Here is a 20,732-nt window from a genome sequence, read left to right on the forward strand (position 1 = left end):
AGAGCCTCCAATCGTTGGGAAAAGACAAGTAAGGAGAGGCTGCTAAAATCTCAAGGCTGGGAGGAATAGAGATGTTACTGCCGCCCACTTGAGTAAATTGAAGATCAACGGGAAGACAGTGATAGAGTGATAAAGTTTTGTGTTCATGCTCATTTATTACCTGTATTAATTATTAAGTTTTTATTACTAGAGATTATTTCAAGCTTTGAGGGAAAAAATTAAATTAGTATTCACCCTTCCTCTTTTTTTTTTAATCTTTGCAAATAGCACCAAGAATTTAGTTTCCTCCTCAAAGAAAGGGTATGTCCTCTTGTGATAAAGCTGTTTTCTCCAAATATAAAGTTCCGACAAGGTTCCAACACTTCGTCTTCTCCAGCACCAGTTGAAAAACCATATTTTCCTATCTGCATGCGCTTACTGAGAGTCGTATCTGTTCTGATTAAGCAATTTTACAGTCTGTTGGTAAGTTATTTCCATATGTATATGTGAGTAATTGCATGTGGCACTCTTTTTAGATGATCTGTTTTACTGTACTTTCAGATTTTTTAATGTCAGAAGAATTTTTTTCTTTTGCGTACCTACAGGTCTTTTCCTCAGTATGTTGAAGTTTCATTGGACTGCTTCTTGAATCTTTCTTATGAATAAGATTGAATCTTTCTTATGAATAAGATTCTTTGAATAAAGAGTTTTGACCTTTTTACCCGAAGTCGGTTTAGGATTTGTGATTTAAGAATTTAGTTTCTCAGGTCAGAGAGCTGGTGCAGAGGCTTAAAGTACTTGCTCTACCCTTATGCAATTGCCAGCACTGCATATGGTCCCCTACTACCACCCGGAGCCAGGAGTGATCCCTGAACATCACTAATGCAGCCCCAAAACCAAAAGAAAAAAAGAATTGAACTTCTTGCTTTTTACCTAAATCTCAATTAAAGACTGATTAAAAATATACTCCTTAATTTTATTTATTCTATTTTTATTCATACAGTTTCATTTATCTTAGTAGGTTAAAGCAAAGACATTGAAAATTTGAATTCTAGGAATAGAGATTAAATCAGTTTTCTTGAGCTAATTAGCAGTATGATGGTTTTTGATGAATTTCCATAAGCTCTTTACATGCTGAATATTTGAGATAATCAGTAACCTCACAAGCTAATCAGTAGTATAGTTTACACTCAATTTTATAAATAACTTTTATTTTTATTAAGGAAATATTGATTTATAAGTCTGTATTAGGGATACAGTGTCATAACTCTTCTAAATGTATGTTTCCCTCCTGCACTATAGGTACTACCAAAGTACCAGTATCACTCTAGCAGTGTTGTTTGGACTCTCAGCCATTTGATCCCCTTCCTCTTCTAGTAATCACAAAGTCAAAATCTAGGAGTGTTTGTCTGAATTTCTCTTCTCCCATGTTTTGTTTTCCTGTAACCCAAATGACTGAAATTTTGAGCCATACCTGGCAGTGCTCAGGGTTTACTTCTTGGCCCTGCACTCAGAGATCACTCCTAGTGGGGCTCTGGAGACCATTTGTGGTGCCGGGGATCAAACCCTGCTTGGTTGCATGCAACATGCAGAGCAAGCACCCATTCACTTGACTAGTGCTCTGGCCTCTGGTGATTATATATTACCATTATCTAAATACACTGAAGGGCACTAGCGAATACTTTGGAATAACATGATAAAGGTTCTTATTTTCCCAAAATCCCTTGCCTCTCATGCTCAATTAATCCAGGACACTTTTACCTAAAAAGCCTATGACCGATTGCATCTTGTGGAGAAGGAAGGTTTATGTATCTGACATGGCATGAGAGACGACACTCTATTATTATCTGAGGTTTTATATAAGTCAGAAGTAGTCTTAAGTAGGGGACTGGGCCAGTTCTAACTTAAATTACATTAAAGTTTGCCCTTTCCTTCAGGGAAAGAAGGCAGGAGCCACCAGTTAGTCCCTACGGCCTCTGCAGAGAGGGACAGTGTGCTCCCAGGCTAGGGCTGTACTGCCTCCTGGAACCCTATTTGTCCATGCTGGCCTTGCCATTGAACTGACTTTGCTGTTGACTTTTCCATATTTAGCTCTGTTTCACCTTTCCACTACTCCCCATTGAATTTTGAAATTTAAAGCTAAGAGATTTTGCTTTTCAGTGGCACCGAGCAACAGATATGCATTAATAATTTTCATGTTAAAGAAATATTGCATTAAGAATCTTTTTTTTTTTAGGTAACTGAATGTGAAATTTTTCTTTCACTTTTGGTGAAATTTCTGGATGCAGATAAACCACAGTGGCTACGAGCTGTTGCAGTAGAATCAATACACAGACTCTGTGTACAGCCTCAGCTACTAAGGTAAACTTAATCAGTCTTTTGTGGTATAGGGTAGTGTTTCTGTTCATAGAGAGCTTAAGTATGTATCCCAAATGTTAGTAATTTTAAAAACAAAGAAAATTGTGTCCCATTTGTATATGGAGGGATTAAAGAGTGGAAAACTACTAGGAGTGAGCAAAAAGTATGATTAGTAGTTGTTATCAGTGCAAACTTACTGAGTTAATATGGTCAAGATTAATTTTTTTTTTTACATTGACCTCAATTTGAACCTTTGATCTTAACTAGTAAACTCAATCAGGTATGATAAGGTTATGGATATGAGACAGATTAATCCTATTACCCACTGTATTGTATTAAAATGCTAGTATATTCAAATATTTTTTCCAGAAGCATGTAAACTTTATTTTACAGGTCTTTTTGTCAGTCCTATGATATGAAACAGCACTCTACCAAGGTTTTCCGTGATATTGTGAATGCGTTGGGATCTTTTATTCAGTCATTGTTTCTTGTCCCTCCTACTGGAAATCCTGTTACGGCAAACCAAGCTGGTAAAAGCTTATTCATATTTACTACTTTGAGAGGAAATCTGATAGAAATACTGTCACTAGAGAGATTTTGATCGCCTGGCTATCTTGATAGTTAAGACCCAATGAATAGGGGCTGGAGCAATAGCACAGTGGAGCGGGTGCTTGCCTTGTATGCAGCCAACGTGGGTTCAATCCCCAGCATCCCATATGGTCCCCTGAGCACCGCCAGGAGTCAATCCTGAGTGCAGAGCCAGGGGTAACCCCTGAGCATAGCTGAGGTGACCCAAAAAGAAAAAAATATACCTAATGAATAATGTTATCTCACTGAGGCAGCTATTTTTCTTTCTTTCCAGATTACTTGCTTTTCTCTTCACTTTTAAGAGATAGTTGCTCAGATTATACAAAAACTGTAGGTTAGGGGCGCATATGCTGCCCCGTGTCCATATGTTGCTTGCGCCCATGGGTCCGAGCACATGTGGTGCCCGAGCATATGTGTCGCCTGCATCTCCCCTCTTGAAATGTGTACTTTCATGCTTTTGTGTCTAATGCTAGGATGTGTGTAGGGGCTCTCTCCGCCCTTGGAGAAGCCGGTGTTCTCTCTTGAGTACATTACTCTCTCATTCTCTCACCCTCCACACCTTAAAAATCCTCCAAATAAAATCTACTTATTTAAAAAAAAAAAAAACAGTAGGTTAGGGGCCAGAGCAATAGTTCAGCAGGTAGGACGTTTGCCTTGACCTGGGTTTGATCCCTGATATCCCATATGGTCCCCCCAGCACCGCCAGGAGTAGTTCCTGAATGCAGAGCCAGGAGTAACTCCTGAGCATTGCTTAGTGTGACCCCCCCTAAAAAAAGCAAAAAAAAAAAAAAAAGTAACAGAACAAAAAATCCAAATGATTAGATGCTATCCTCATTTTTGAAGAATCTTCACTAAATAAAATGAACCAAGTATTTAAATATCATTAATTTACAACTGAGTTATCTTTGCTATTCCTCTTGTCTAATAGGGAACAATAACTCAGGTGGTCCTGTCTCAGCACCAGTGAACTCAGGAATGTTGGGGATTGGTGGAGGTGTTACACTGTTACCAGCCTTTGAATATAGAGGAACTTGGATACCTATTCTCGCTGTAACTGTACAAGGCAGTGCTAAAGCCACCTAGTAAGTAGTGTGGGATTACTGCATAAAGAATGGGATTGGTGGGGATATTAGTTTACAGTGTTTTTTTTTCTGTGTATTAGATGTAAAAATTTATACCTTATGTTTTTCATACATTTTATAACTAATTTTTTCTTTGTATTTTGAGAATTTTATCTAAGATTGAGTTTTGTTTTATGTTGTAATATTTACAGACTATCAGTGGCTTTATGAAATGTGATTTCTTTGTAGTAAAGCTTTTTAAATCTAATATATAGTTTGATTTCGCTTTCCTTGGACCTTGGTTCTCTAATATTAACTAACTTGCCTTTAGCAAATTAGTTTTTAACAAATTCTAGTTTCCTCAAATGGGAATAATGATGTTATCTCCGTTCAGGGGTCTGTCTATATGTGGGGTAAAAAAAGGTGTTTTTCTTTTCTTTTAATTTTTGTTTTTTGTTTTTGGGTCACACCGAGTGATACTCAAGGGTTACTCCTAGCTCTGCACTCAGGAATTACTCCTGGTGGTGCTTGGAGACCACATAGTATGCCAGGGATTGAACTCAGGTCAGCTATGTGTAAGACAAGCGCCTTACCCACTGTACTATCTTTCTGGCATAGAAAAAAGTATTTTTAAAAAACGTTTAGCTAATTATATTGTTAAATTCTTACAGATGTAATTTGTAGTTAAATAATTAAAAAATTCTAATGGGGATGGCTAGGACGGCTCAACTCACTTTGCGTGTATGAGTCCTTGGGTTCACAGCTAACTCCACATAAAAAGTTTTTGATGGATTTATTAATGTATTTGATGGGTTAGCCATTTCAGTCCAACAAATATATAGTCAGCAACATAGCGCTGATACTTTTAATGAATAATTTTTTTGCATTTGTTGTTGTGTTTGCCAAGAGTGCCAAGCTTAGTTGCTGATCTTGCATACAGGGTTGTGGGACTCACCATCACACACGTGGTTGTCCGTGCTTGCACACATATTTGCACATTTTTAATTGCCGTACTTGCACACACTTCGGTGTCGTGCACTGGAGATATCTTCCGCAGTTATGGTGCTGAGGATCCCAAGCAGCAGTGCTGTCGAGTTGGCACTCATCATTGAGGCGGTTCCAGGCATAGGCTTTGAAGCCTCACTGCCTAGCAACACAGACTCTCCGTGGACCCAGCAGTCTGTCTTAGAAAAATTTAGTATTTCTAGGGGGAAAAAGTCATATATAGGTTAGTATTTTTATAGTTACCATGAGGAGCTAGCAAATGCATCTTAAGTAGTTAGTATATATAATGTCTTATAATGAAAGCAGCCATGCAGTCCGGAAAGTGGCCTGGAGCGTGGCAGCGGTTGGGTAGTGGAGGTCGGCTGCCGGGGCTGGATCCCTTAGGTGAGGAGGGCTCTCACCCGCCCCACTCTGTGGTGCCCTGAGTGGAAACAGCTTGGCGCAGAGACACTTCCTACCCATTTTCCATAATAACCACACCATATTTGATGGGGTTCAGACAGTGGGCAACAAATCATACAGAGAAATATATAAATATATGTCTCTCGGAGAGCCCGGCAAGCTACCGAGAGTATCCCGCCCACATGGGCAGAGCCTGGCAAACTCCCCGTGGCGTATTTGATATGCCAAACACAGTAACTGCAACAGGTCTAATTCTCTTGACCCTGAAAGAGGCCCTAATAGTTTGGAACAGATGAGTAAGAAGAGGCTGCTAAAATCTCAGAGCGTGGGAGGAATAGAGATGTTACTGGCACCCGCTCGAGTAAATCGACGAACAATGGGATTACAGTGATACAGTATACATAATTAAAATATAAGTATGTGGTATATATAATTAAAATGCTGTTCTAATATCTGTAAATTGAAGATTTAAGTTTGAAGTAGAATCTCACTAGTGTAAATTGTAATGTTTTTACCCCCTCTTGCTGAGGTCATCTCAGAACAAGTGTGGCATGGGAGAATTAGCCCATATAGTCATAGTTGCCCAAGGTGCTTCCTAAACCACTGAGCTATCTCCTTGCTCTTTCTCGCTGACAACTCAACAGAGCTGCCAGGGTTCCCCTAGTGTATGTGTGAAGAATGACATTCACATGGTATATAGGGAAAATAAACAGACCTAAATAAAACAAAAATGAAATTTTGAACTATAAGACCAGTTAGTGTGGATTCGTATACAGCTCAAATGGCAAATGTATGCCTTGTAAGTGTAAGACTCTAAGTTCAGTGCCGGGCATCATCCTGTGTGCACTGCTAGATATTTCTCACAACTTAGTGTTTGTAAGCTCGGTGTCCAAGTGAACAATTCCCGAGGAACACTGTGCTTAGGGCTTACTCCTGGCTTTGCATTTAGGGATTGTTAAACCTGGGATTATGGGTTTCCAAGCGGCAAGACCGGACAGAAACACTAACTAGATGATGCAAAAGCAGTAGGAGTTTTATTCCAGTATACTCTGGTCAACTATCTCACCCACAGAGTAGTCTCTTGATAGCGACCCTGACTTTAGGCAGCAAGCAGTTTATATAAGGTTTGATTACATAAGCAGTACATGTCTTATTGTTTCAGGAAAAAAACCTTATCTAGTTACCAAACAGAGGTGTTTTGGCAAGTATCTAGGGTAACAGTGGTCAGGCAATAGTTAAACAATGGTTTCCAGTAACAGTTCATGGCTACATACGCTATTCATTCTTTTAGGGTTAACAAAAGACAATTTCTGGGGCATTTTGTCTGGGGGCATAGAGATTGATTAAGCCCACTTGCTGGTCCCAGGACTTTTTCCAGGTGAGTTCAGGTTGGCTAGTTTTACACATTGTTTTATTGCTGGGAAACAAACTGTTTTAGTTCCCATAACTGAACCTGAGGCCTAGCTGATTTTGCTGATTTCTGCTGCCTGTCATGGAATCAGTTTCGGCCTTATAAGATCATCCTGACGATGCTCAAGGGACCTTATTTGGGTGTTGGGGATCAAACCCGGGAAGGCTGAGTGCAAAGCAAGCACCCTACCTGCTGTACTGTTACTCTGGCCCTATATTTACACAGTTTGAGTTTCAACCATGTACACCAGAGACTGTTATATTGTTACTTCAGTGAAAAAGAAAAAGAAATTGTATTTTGCTGGTATTATGTTCAATAGTTTACTTAATCTGAACATGAAGTTCTTGCCTATTTTTTTTTTAATTTTAGATTTTGCATTTAAGTTATTGATCCAGGTGGCTAGAGCAATAGCACAGCGGGTAGGGGGTTTGCCTTGCATGCGGCTGACCCGGGTTCGATTCCCAGCATCCCATATGGTCCCCTGAGCACTGCCAGGAGTAATTCCTGAGTGCATGAGCCAGGAGTAACCCCTGTGCATCGCCAGGTATGACCCAAAATGCTAAAAATAAATAAAAAATGTTAAGTTATTGATCCATTTTAGGTTTTTTGTATATGGTGTGAGACAAGGCTTCAGCATCACATTGCATGTTAATATTTTTATTTTGACACTGTTTTTATTTAAAAAATTTTTTTTTGAATTTCATAAAGTTGCTCACAATGATTTATTATGTTCAATATTCCAACACCAATATGACCATTATACCATCCCACGACCATTATTTCCAATTTTCCCAGCCACTAATAGTAGGCCCTAAATAATTTCTTTTGTACTGCTTGTTATGATTAATTCACTAAAAATGATCAAAAATTTCCTTTGAAGAAAGTGTAAAGATTATCGTATCTCACCCTGAAGCAATTAAACCCTTGTATAAGGAGATTACTAGTGTGTTTTTACAGGTTATGCCGCGTGTGTTAGTATTTCCTTAATTGAAATTGGTTGCCTTCTACTTTACATCCCATCCGATGTGGTGTGCTGCTCCTCCATATCGGTGGTGCAGAGTGTAAGATGTCAAGCACTCCAGGAATTCTAAAATTTTGGTGGGATGATACAATTGGAATTAAATTTTTAACTGGATGGTTACTTTGGGTTCCTGAAGCATTTCTGCATCTTGTAGATCTCTCCTGAGATTTTTTTATGAGTCTCTGGATCATGGCCGATTAATGACCTTATATGGTGCCAGACGCAGCTCATGGGTGTGACTCATGCCAGGCTCAGGGAAGAACAGGGAAATGGAGGGTGGTAGCCCATCCTCAACTCTGAAAGCCTGGAGATTCTAGTCACAGAATCCACATATCTGAGTTTTTCAACAGATTTGTTGCTGGATTAGGCTCATCCTGAGCCTGTGGAGATCGATTTGTGAGCATGATGGTGATTGGATTATGGACATTTTTGGCTGCCGGGGCTCTGTTAGGGCAGTGGTGGGCTCATCCCCACCCCTACGGGGTGCCCTGTATGAGACTCAGCCTGGTGGGGGTTCTGGAAGCATCTCTCAGCACTGTTAGTTTTTAATCCATTACCTTATCTTGACACACCTTACTTTGAAGGATTATTTTTAACATCAACAACTAAAATATTGGCACAATTTTGAGTAAGGTAATAATTGCTGAAATTATTAGTTATGACAGTTGTTAGGTCTTCAGTTTTTACTGAGTTTCTTGGAATACTGTAAAGAGATCTCTTCCTCATATTAGCAAATTCAGTTGTATTTATTTACTTTTGTTCTGTTCATTTTTATTTCTAGAGCTGATGAATTTAGAAAGAGTTCTATATAGTGCCATCATTGTAGCTTCTCATTAATATTCTGACTTTTTAAATATTTTCAGTCTGGAGATGTTGGACAAAGTTGAGCCCCCATCTATACCAGAAGGTTATGCCATGTCTGTGGCATTTCATTGTTTGCTAGACCTTGTACGTGGAATCACGAGTATGATTGAAGGAGAGTTAGGAGAAGCTGAAACAGAATGTCAGAACACAACTGAAGAAGTGTCTTCACCAATCCAGTCATCAGAACAGCAAGAATTACAATCAACATCAGACCAAATGGATAAGGAACTAGGTATATTACTATGAATTTGTAGTAATTCCACTTTTGAAATAACTGAAATTTCCAGACTGTCTGAAAAAGTTCCTATGTATTCTTCAGTCTAATTTCCCATTTTTTTTGCTACCATATTTTATCATCATTCTATTTATGTCTTTGTCACTATACTTTATTTTTCTGAACTGAAAATAAGTGGTATATATGATACCCCGTTATTGCTAGCTAATACTTTAAGTATTTTTTTTTAAATTAAAAACATTCTGCCAATTTAGGTTGACTTTTATTTCTTCATAAGGAAATTCTTCTGTGTATTCATTTCAGCAGGCCTACTTTAGAAATGTTGTGATGCTACTACTTAGAGTATTAGTACATAAGGAAGGAAGCTTGTGGTGTCATGATATCTCATTATGATACTAACTGCTGTCACTAGATTAACATGATGTCATCCTGGCTTCCTCACTGTAAAAGAATTACTAATTCTTTGTAGAAAAATACTTTGAGAGTATTTTACTGTGAAAGAGAGAGTTCCCTTCTCTCTCATTTATGTTTTGTTTATATTAGTATGGATTCATGAATTTCAGTTTTATCCAAAGGGTTACCATCTGTGATTATAATTATATGCTTTGATATTCATTTATCTTAGATAAGGCAAGTGGGATCGTTTTTTTTTTTTTTTTTTCATTTTTTTTTTTTCCCTTTATTTTATTTTATTTTTTTTAAAGTTGTAGATTTACAATTTTTTGTGCTTTGGTTTCAATTATACAATGATCAGATACCCATCCCTCCACCAGTGCCCATTTTCCACCACCATGGATAATATCCCTCCCACCCCCATCCCCCCATCCCCCCGTCTCTGTGGCAGGGCAATCCCCTGTGTTCTCTCTCTCCTTTTGGGTGTTGTGGTCTGCAAAAGAGGCATTGAGTGGCAAACATGTTCAGTCCATAGTCTACTTTCGACATGCATCTCCCCTCCTGGGAGGATCCTCCAAACATCCTTTATTTGGTGCTCCCTTCTCTATCTGAATAGCCCTTTCCTCTAGGATACCCGGCTGGCCTCTAAGTTATGGAGTAATCCTCCTGGTGCTGATCTCAGCTATTCTTGGGTATTAATCTCATACTTTGTTACTTTATATCCCCCAGATGAATGCAATCTTTCTATGTCTATCCCTCTCTTTCTGACTCATTTCGCTTAGCATGATACTTTCCATATTGTACCACTTGTATGTAAATTTCATGACTTCATCTTTTCTAAGAGCTACATAGTACTCCATTGTGTAGATGTACCAAAGTTTCTTTAACCAGTCATCTGTTCTTGGGCATTCAGGTTTCTTCCAGTTTCTGGCTATTGTAAAGAGGGCTGCAATGAACAAACAAGTGCAGATGTCACTTCGACTATACATTTTTGCCTCTCTGGGATATATTCCCAGGAGTGGTATTGCTGGGTCAAATGGGAGCTCAATTTCTAATTTTTTGAGAATCGTCCATACGGTTTTCCAGAAGGGCTGAACCAGTGGACATTCCCACCAACAGTGAAGGAGTGTCCCTTTCTCGCCACATCCACGCCAGCATCGGTTGCTTTTGTTCTTTTGAATTTGGGCCAGTCTCTGAGGTGTGAGATGGTATCTCATTGTGGTTTTGATCTGCATCTCCCTGATGATTAATGATGTAGAGCATTTTCTCATGTGCTTTTTTGCCATTCGGATTTCTTCTTTGAGAAAGTTTCTGTTCATTTCATTGCCCCATTTTTGGATGGGGTTGGATGTTTTCTTCTTGTGGAGTTTAACCAGTATTTTGTATATCCTGGATATCAACCCCTTGTCAGATGTGTATTCGGTGAATATCCTTTCCCATTCTGTAGACTGTCTTTGTATTTTGGTCACTGTTTCTTTGGAGGTGCAGAAGCTTCTTAGTTTAAGATAGTCCCATTTATCTATCTCTGTTTTCACTTGCTCGGCCAGTGGCGTGGCATTTTTGAAGATACCATTAGCTTCAATGTCATGGAGGGTTTTGCCAACTTTATCTTCAATGTACCTTATGGTTTCTGGTCTGATGTTGAGGTCTTTAATCCATTTTGATCTTACTTTTGTACATGGTGTTAGGCAGAGTTCTGAGCCTATTTTTTTGCATGTAGCCGTCCAGTGATGCCAACACAATTTATTAAAGAGGCTTTCCTTACTCCACTTCACATTACTTGCACCTTTATCAAAGATTAGATGAGCATATGATTGAGGAGAGATGTCAGTGTATTCAACCCTGTTCCATTGGTCTGCAGTTCTGCCTTTGTTCCAGTACCATGCTGTTTTAATTATTACTGCTTTGTAGTACAGTTTGAAGTTCGGGAGGTTGATTCCTCCCATTTTCTTTTTCCCAAGAATTGCTTTAGCTATTCGTGGGGGCTTATTGTTCCATATAAATTTCAAGAGTGTTTGCTCCATTTCTTTGAAGAATGTCATGGGTATCCTTATAGGGATTGCATTGAATTTATACAATGCTTTCGGTAGTATTGCCATTTTGACAATGTTAAGTCTCCCGACCCATGAGCAGGGGATATCTTTCCATTTCCTCATGTCCTCTTTTATTTCCTGAAGTAGCGTTTTGTAGTTTTCTTTGTACAGGTCCTTTACTTCCTTAGTTAAGCTGATTCCTAGGTACTTGATTTTCTGGGGCACAATTGTGAATGGGATTGTTTTTTTCATGTTGCTTTCTTCTCTCTCACTGTTTGCGTATAGGAAAGCCATGGACTTTTGGGTATTGATTTTATAACCTGCAACTTTACTATACGAGTCTATTGTTTCTAAGAGTTTTTTGGTGGAAGTTATTGGGTTCTCTAAGTAGAGTATCATATCATCTGCGAATAGTGAGAGCTTGATTTCTTCCTTTCCTACCTGAATGCCCTTAATATCTTTTTCCTGCCTAATCGCTATTGCAAGTACTTCCAGTACTATATTGAACAGCAGTGGAGAGAGTGGGCATCCCTGTCTCGTCCCTGATCTTAGAGGGAAGGCTCTCAGTTTTTCCCCATTGAGGATGATGCTTGCTGTAGGCTTGTGGTAGATGGCTTTAATTATGTTGAGGAAGGTCCCCTCTATACCCATTTTGGCTAGGGTTTTCATCATAAAGGGGTGCTGGATCTTATCAAATGCTTTCTCTGCATCTATTGATATGATCATATGCTTTTTATCTTTTCTTTTGTTGATATGGTGGATTATGTTGATTGATTTCCGAATGTTGAACCATCCTTGCATCCCTGGGATGAATCCTACTTGGTCATGGTGTATGATCTTTTTGATGAGTAGTTGGATTCTATTTGCTAGTAGTTTGTTGAGGATCTTTGCATCTGTGTTCATCAGGGATATCGGCCTGTAATTCTCTTTCTTTGTGGTATCTCTGTCTGCTTTTGGTATCAGTGTGATATTTGCTTCGTAGAAACTGTTTGGAAGTGTTTTTGATATTTCAATTTCGTGGAAAAGCTTAAAGAGTATTGGGAGTAAGTCCTCTTTAAAGATTTGGAAGAATTCACTAGTGAATCCATCCGGGCCAGGACTTTTGTGCTTGGGGAGACTTTTTATTACCATTTCAATTTCCTTGATGGTGATAGGTCTGTTCAGGTATTCCAGGTCTTCTTGGTTCAGCCTTGGGAGTCTGTAGGAGTCTAGGAATTTATCCATTTCCTCGAGGTTTTGATGTTCCGTGGCATAAAGCTTCTCAAAGTACTCCCTGAGGATCCTCTGAATTTCTGTGGTTTCTGTTGTAATGACCCCCTTTTCATTTCTGATTCGGTTTATTAGGGTTTTCTCTCTCCCTTTCTTTGTGAGTTTTGCTAGAGGCTTATCGATCTTGTTAATTTTCTCAAAGAACCAGCTCTTGGTTTCATTGATCTTTCGGATTGTTTTTTGGGTTTCCATCTCGTTAATCTCTGCTCTGAGTTTTATTATTTCCTTTCTCCTGTTCGGGTTGTGCTCCTTTTTTTGGTCCTTCTCCAAGCTCTTAAGCTGTGAGGTTAGGTTACTTATGTGTGCTCGCTCCTCCTTCCTGAGGAATGCTTGTAGAGCTATAAACTTTCCTCTTAACACAGCCTTTGCTGTGTCCCATAAGTTTTGGTAACTCGTGTTCTCATTTTCATTCGTTTCTAGGAATCTTTTGATTTCCTCTTTGATTTCCTGCCTAATCCACTCGTTGTTCAATAGTGCACTGTTTAATTTCCAGGTGTTTGATTTAGTTTTCTGTTTTTGTGTGTGATTTACTTCTAATTTCAGCGCATTATGGTCTGAGAAGATTGTTGATACAATCTCTACCTTCTTAATTTTATGGAGGCATGTTTTGTGGCTCAGCATGTGGTCTATCTTGGAGAATGTTCCATGTACGCTTGAGAAGAATGTGTATTCAGCTTTTTGTGGATGAAGTGTCCTGTATATATCTACTAAGTCCCTTTCTTCCATTGTTTCCCTCAAATGAAGTATGTCCTTGCTAAGCTTGAGTCTGGTTGATCTATCAAGAGGTGACAAAGCAGTGTTGAAGTCTCCCACTAGTATTGTGTTGCTATTGATGTCTTTTTCCAAATCTATGAGTAGTTGTTTTAAGTACTTTGCTGGTCTCTCATTAGGTGCATATACATTTATTATTGTAAGTTCTTCCTGTTGTACAGATCCTCTGATCAATAAGTAATGGCCTTCATTGTCTCTTATGACCTTCCTCTCTCTGAAATCAATGTGGTCTGATATAAGGATGGCTACCCCAGCTTTTTTATGGGAGCTGTTTGCCTGTAGGATTGTTTTCCAGCCTTTGACTCTGAGTCTGTGTTTGCTTTGACTATTGAGATGCGTTTCTTGCAGGCAGCAGAATGTTGGGTTCAATTTTCTAATCCATCCTGCCACTCTATGTCTTTTAATTGGTGAGTTTAGCCCATTGACATTGAGAGAGATTATTGTTATGGGATTTTGTCCCATTGTTATGTTAAAATTGGGTGTATTTGAGGGGCCTTTCTTGCCTTAAAGTAGCCCATTTAGTTGTTCTTGTAACCATGGTTTTGAGTCTATGAAGTTCCTGAGCTGTTGTTTGTCTGTGAAACTGTGTGTTGTTCCTTCTATTATGAATGAGAGTCTTGCTGGGAAAAGTATTTTGGGGGAGGCATTTATTTCATTGAGTTTTTTTACTATGTCCCACCACTGTTTTCGGGCCATGAGGGTTTCATCAGAAAAATCAGCTGTGAATTTTAAGGATGCTCCTTTGTAAGAGATTTCTTTCTTCGATCTTGCTGCTTTCAGAATTTTGTCTCTGTCTAAGGTTTTGGTCATTTTGATCAGAATGTGTCTTGGGGTATTTTTATTCGGATTTCTTCTAGCTGGTACCCTTCGGGCCTCCTGAATGTGGTCACAAGTTTTCTTCAGCTCTGGAAATGTTGTAGCAATGATGTCTTTGACAGTTTCTTCTTCATCGAGGTTTTCTTCCTGTCCCTCTGGGACTCCAATAATTCTTATGTTACCCCTCTTGGCTTCATCACGATCTTCTCTTGCCATCTGTTCCCGAATTGTGAGTCTCTTTTCCATTTTCTGCTCTTTTCGGGAGAGTCTCTGAACTTCATCTTCGAGCTCACTGATTCTGTTCTCAGCCGCTGTTACTCTGCTGCTGAGGCCTTCCACTGAGCTTTTCAATTCGCCTACGAGATTTTTCAGGTCTGACATTTCTGATTGCATTTTCCTCATTTCTGCCTTTAGATCCTCTTGTCTTCTATTGGCATTGCTTTCCATTGTTTCTTTTAATTCCCTAAGCATCCTAAGTAGCTCCCTTCTGAATTCCTTGTCAGAGAGGTTGTCTAACACTACAGTACTCTTGGTGTCATCTGGGCTAGACTCTTCAATATGAATGTTTGGTGGGCTTTTGCGTTGCTTTACCATTGTGAGAGATGTGGTTTAGTCCTTCACGTTCAGTGTTACTATTCTGCTTGATATGCAGTGTGAGTTAAGATAGGCTTATGAGTTATTGGCAACTGTATTTCTAGTGGCTGAGCTAAAATAGAGAAGTTTCCATCTAAGAAGTTAGCTTATGGTTCCTATGGCATATGTAGTGGGAAAATATTTCGCGGCCGCGTTAGCGGCCGCGGCTCCGGAAAGAGTCCCTGGCACTGGGCGAGGAGTTGGGAATGTCTCCTGTTTGGAATTGGAGCCTTTCAGCTTTGTTGCCCAGAGCTGGGCCTCTGTGCCCGTCCCACGTGGCTCAGGGGTTGAAAACCGGCTGTCTCGGGGCTGTTTCTAGCTGCGCGTGCCCAGAGAGGAACCCAGGCCCTTGGGGGCGGGCTGTACCTGTTGGAATTGGAGCCGTTCAGCTTTGTTGCCCAGAGCTGGGCCTCTGTGCCCGTCCCACGCGGCTCAGGGGTTGAAAACCGGCTGTCTCGGGGCTGTTTCTAGCTGCGCGTGCCCAGAGAGGAACCCAGGCCCTTGGGGGCGGGCTGTACCTGTTGGAATTGGAGCCGTTCAGCTTTGTTGCCCAGAGCTGGGCCTCTGTGCCCGTCCCACGCGGCTCAGGGGTTGAAAACCGGCTGTCTCGGGGCTGTTTCTAGCTGCGCGTGCCCAGAGAGGAACCCAGGCCCTTGGGGGCGGGCTGTACCTGTTGGAATTGGAGCCGTTCAGCTTTGTTGCCCAGAGCTGGGCCTCTGTGCCCGTCCCACGCGGCTCAGGGGTTGAAAACCGGCTGTCTCGGGGCTGTTTCTAGCTGCGCGTGCCCAGAGAGGAACCCAGGCCCTTGGGGGCGGGCTGTCTATTTTTTTTTTTTTTATTTATTTATTGAATCACTGTGGGAAAGGTTACAAAGCTTTCAGATTTATGTCTCAGTCATGCAAATATCAAACACATTTCCCTTTACCAATACTTATGTTTCACCATGAAGAACCCCAATAAAACCCCACCCCCCACCCCTCCCCGTCCCTGTGAGGCAGATGAATTCTAGTTAACACTCTATCCGCTTTGATTAGATTGTTTCAATAAAAGATTCACCACTATTATTTAGAGTTTACCCCCCCCCCAAATCAGACATGCTGAAAAAGCATTGTGAAGTGATTTGCTTTCTACAGCTGGGTTCAAGAATTAAATGTTGGTTTTGGATTTCTGCTATTTTACCTATTGACCCTGGAAGTATTTCTACTGAAAGTCAGATAGTTAAGAAATTGGTTTCTGTGTTCTGGAGTCGTGGCCGTGCTGGAGAGCCGCTCGTGGGGGGCAACTGGTGGCCTCGGTAGGGCATGAAGGGCGGAGCGAAACGCCCCCCTTCCCATGAGATTTTAGTCGCCCCCACACTCCCGGCTCATACCTGCTGTCCACAAGGCTCCCATGTGGCCGCCATCTTTCTTTCCAGAGAGGAGAGGGCGAATGGGGCAACACCCTTTCCCCTCCGGCAGACTTGATGGGCTGGATCAACGCATAGTCCGTTCACTTTTCTGCTCCAAGCTGCTGGGTTCTGCATTAAGTCCTTGTGCTTCTGGGGCCATGGCCGTGCTGGAGAGCCGCTCGCGGGGGGCGACTTGTGACCTCGGTAGGGCGTGAAGGACGGACCAGAACGCCCCCCGACCCATGAGGTTTTAGTCGCCCCCACTCCCCCGGCTCATACCTGCTGTCCACAAGGCTCCCATGTGGCCGCCATCTTTCTTTCCAGAGAGGAGAGGGCGAATGGGGCAACACCCTTTCCCCTCCGGCAGACTTGATGGCCTGGATCAATGCATAGTCCGTTCACTTTTCTGCTCCAAGCTGCTGGGTTCTGCATTAAGTCCTTGTGCTTCTGGGGCCGTGGCTGTGCTGGAGAGCCGCTCGTGGGGGGGCAACTGGTGACCTCGGTAGGGCGTGAAGGACGGACCGGAACACCCCCCTTCCCATGAGGTTTTAGTCGCCCCCACACCCCCGGCTCATACCTGCTGTCCACAAGGCTCCCATGTGGCCGCCATCTTTCTTTCCAGAGGGAGGAGGGCGGAAGGGAGCAACACCCTTTCCCCTCTGGGCAGAAATGGTTGCCTGGATTAACGCATAGTCCTTTCACTTTTCTGCTCCAAGCTGCTGGGTTCTGCATTAAGCCCTTGTGCTTCTGGGGCTGTGGCCGTGCTGGAGAGCCGCTCATGGGGGGCAACTGGTGACCTCGGTAGGGCGTGAAGGACGGACCGGAACGCCCCCCTTCCCATGAGGTTTTAGTCGCCCCCACACCCCCGGCTCATACCTGCTGTCCACAAGGCTCCCATGTGGCCGCCATCTTTCTTTCCAGAGAGGAGAGGGCGAATGGGGCAACACCCTTTCCCCTCCGGCAGACTTGATGGCCTGGGTCAATGCATAGTCCGTTCACTTTTCTGCTCCAAGCTGCTGGGTTCTGCATTAAGTCCTTGTGCTTCTGGGGCCGTGGCTGTGCTGGAGAGCCGCTCGTGGGGGGGTGACTGGTGACCTCGGTAGGGCGTGAAGGACGGACCGGAACGCCCCCCTTCCCATGAGGTTTTAGTCGCCCCCACACCCCCGGCTCATACCTGCTGTCCACAAGGCTCCCATGTGGCCGCCATCTTTCTTTCCAGAGGGAGGAGGGCGGAAGGGAGCAACACCCTTTCCCCTCTGGGCAGAAGTGATTGCCTGGATTAACGCATAGTCCTTTCACTTTTCTGCTCCAAGCTGCTGGGTTCTGCATTAAGCCCTTGTGCTTCTGGGGCTGTGGCCGTGCTGGAGAGCCGCTCGTGGGGGGCAACTGGTGACCTCGGTAGGGCGTGAAGGACGGACCGGAACGCCCCCCTTCCCATGAGGTTTTAGTCACCCCCACACCCCCGGCTCATACCTGCTGTCCACAAGGCTCCCATGTGGCCGCCATCCTTCTTTCCAGAGAAGAGAGGGCGAATGGGGCAACACCCTTTCCCCTCCGGCAGACTTGATGGCCTGGATTAACGCATAGTCCTTTCACTTTTCTGCTCTAAGCTGCTGGGTTCTGCATTAAGTCCTTGTGTTTCTGGGGCTGTGGCCGTGCTCCAAACTTAACTCTGACTTTCAGGGAGAAAGATTGGGTGGTTTACTTCTCATTGATCACTTTGTATATAGAGAGATGTCGCGCGGCCGCGTAAGCGGCCGCGCGGTTTTGAGAAAAAGTCCTCGTTCCCGCATACTCGAGCTGTGATTGTAGAGGCTTCTGGTCACCGGGGTTCCATCTGGGGGAGGCGGGATGCGGCACCTACTCCATCTGGAACTTGCGGGTGAACTCGGCTCTTTTTGGAACCTGTTTTTTCTTTTTTTTTTTTTTTTTCTCCGGGATCCCGCACCCTCCACGTGTTCTTTCTCTTATGCTTAAGGCTTCCGTGGGATCGTTTTTAAACTGATCTGTGTATCTTTTATTTCTCCAATGTCCTTTTGCCCTCTTCTGATTACTATCCTACTATAGATTGCAACAGAATATACCAAGGTCATCTTCGATTTTTCAGCCTGGGAATCAGTTAGTTTTTCAAGGAATCCTAGTTTATTTTAGTGAAGAATAATACTTAGAGACTAACATATGGGCAGTACACGCACACATAAACGCAAGCACGTGCACACGTTTTTAACCATGTCTTAGTATATGTTAAAAATAACTATCTGTGTCTGTATTAAATACCATGAAGTCACAGTGATTTCTCTGATTATTATTTGATGCCACAAAGGTTATTTTTAAAGTTCCATACTTGTAATTCCCTTATCCAACATAAAATTTCACTCTGTATTTATTTGCTTGCTCTGTTACCAGTGTATTATGACCAGTCGATTTCTGGACAGCTTGTATCGCTAACCAACTCCCAGTTTGTGACACAGACCAAAAGTTTGATTCAGTGACACTTAAGGAAATAAGAACTAATAGGATTTATCACTATCTCTAGCTCTCTATTTTTTGGTTTATTTTGTTTTGTCTTGTTTTGGGGTCACACTCGGTGGTTCAGTGGTGCCCAGGGCTTACTGCTGACTCTGCACTCAGGAGGCACTCCTGGCTGGCTCAGGGATGGTAGGGATCAAACCCTGTGGGCCATGTGGCAAGAAAGGGACACTCCTTCACTGTTGGTGGGAATGTCCACTGGTTCAGCCCTTCTGGAAAACAGTATGGACGATTCTCAAAAAATTAGAAATTGAGCTCCCATTTGACCCAGCAATACCACTCCTGGGAATATATCCCAGAGAGGCAAAAATGTGTAGTCGAAGTGACATCTGCACTTGCTTGTTCATTGCAGCACTCTTTACAATAGCCAGAAACTGGAAGAAACCTGAATGCCCAAGAACAGATGACTGGTTAAAGAAACTTTGGTACATCTACACAATGGAGTACTATGTAGCTCTTAGAAAAGATGAAGTCATGAAATTTACATACAAGTGGTACAATATGGAAAGTATCATGCTAAGCGAAATGAGTCAGAAAGAGAGGGATAGACATAGAAAGATTGCATTCATCTGGGGGATATAAAGTAACAAAGTATGAGATTAATACCCAAGAATAGCTGAGATCAGCACCAGGAGGATTACTCCATAACTTAGAGGCCAGCCGGGTATCCTAGAGGAAAGGGCAGTTCAGATAGAGAAGGGAGCACCAAATAAAGGATGTTTGGAGGATCCTCCCAGGAGGGGAGATGCATGTCGAAAGTAGACTATGGACTGAGCATGTTTGCCACTCAATGCCTCTTTTGCAGACCACAACACCCAAAAGGAGAGAGAGAACACAGGGGATTGCCCTGCCACAGAGACAGGGGCATGGGGGGATGGGGATGGGAGGGATATTATCCATGGTGGTGGAAAATGGGCACTGGTGGAGGGATGGGTATCTGATCATTGTATAATTGAAACCAAAGCACAAAAAATTGTAAATCTACAACTTTAAAAAAAATAAAATAAAATAAAGGGAAAAAAAAATTCATGGGGGGAAAAAAAAAAACCCTGTGGGCCTCATACAAGCACCCTACCTGCTGAACTATCATCCTGGCTCCTGTAGCTCTTTATTTTTTTTCAAAGATATTACTTAGTTAACTTGTATACCAAAATATCTTACTGATATTTTTAGAACAATCTAGTCATAGGATTTTTTTTTTCTTTTTGGGTCACACCTGGTGATGCACAGGGGTTACTTCTGGCTCTGCACTCAGAAATTACTTCTGGCAGTGCTTGGAGGACCATATGGAATGCTGGGAATCAAATCTGGGTTGGCTGCGCGCAAGGCAAACGCCCTACTCACTGTGCTATCACTGCAGCCCCCATTCATCATAGGATTTTTTTTTTATTCCCCCCACCCCCATCCCCCCATACCCCTCTGCTTCTGTGGCAGGGCAATCCCCTGTGTTCTCTCTCTCCTTTTGGGTGTTGTGGTCTGCAAAAGAGGCATTGAGTGGCAAACATGTTCAGTCCATAGTCCACTTTCGACATGCATCTCCCCTCCTGGAAGGATCTTCCAAACACCCTTTATTTGGTGTTCCCATCTCTATCTGAGCTGCTCTTTTCTCTAGAATGCCCGACTGGCCACTAAGCTATGGAGTAATCCTCCTGGTGCTGATCTCAGCTATTCTTGGGTATTAATCTCCTATTTTGTTACTTTATATCCCCCAGATGAATGCAATCTTTCTATGTCTATCCCTCTCTTTCTAACTCATTTCGCTTAGCATGATACTTTCCATGTTGTACCACTTGTATGTAAATTTCATGACTTCATCTTTTCTAAGAGCTACATAGTACTCCACTGTGTAGATGTACCAAAGTTTCTTTAACCAGTCATCTGTTCTTGGGCATTCAGGTTTCTTCCAGTTTCTGGCTATTGTAAAGAGTGCTGCAATGAACAAACAAGTGCAGATGTCACTTTGACTATACATTTTTG

General features: G+C 42.2%; 1 protein-coding gene across 2 annotated transcripts in view; it reads left to right on the plus strand.

Annotated features, from left to right (window-relative positions):
* The window catches only part of MON2 (MON2 homolog, regulator of endosome-to-Golgi trafficking), a 124,959-nt gene that overhangs the window by 36,015 nt on the left and 68,212 nt on the right, over positions 1-20,732 (plus strand). For both annotated transcript variants that reach the window (XM_056117559.1, XM_056117558.1), the window contains exons 8-12: positions 268-462; positions 2,216-2,340; positions 2,731-2,867; positions 3,854-4,007; positions 8,689-8,921. In XM_056117559.1, coding sequence (XP_055973534.1) covers positions 268-462; positions 2,216-2,340; positions 2,731-2,867; positions 3,854-4,007; positions 8,689-8,921 — 844 coding nt within the window. The remainder of the gene's footprint in view (positions 1-267; positions 463-2,215; positions 2,341-2,730; positions 2,868-3,853; positions 4,008-8,688; positions 8,922-20,732) is intronic.

Source organism: Sorex fumeus, unplaced genomic scaffold, assembly GCF_029834395.1.
Source record: "Sorex fumeus unplaced genomic scaffold, SorFum_2.1 ptg000035l, whole genome shotgun sequence".
In the NCBI taxonomy this organism is placed as follows: domain Eukaryota; kingdom Metazoa; phylum Chordata; class Mammalia; order Eulipotyphla; family Soricidae; genus Sorex; species Sorex fumeus.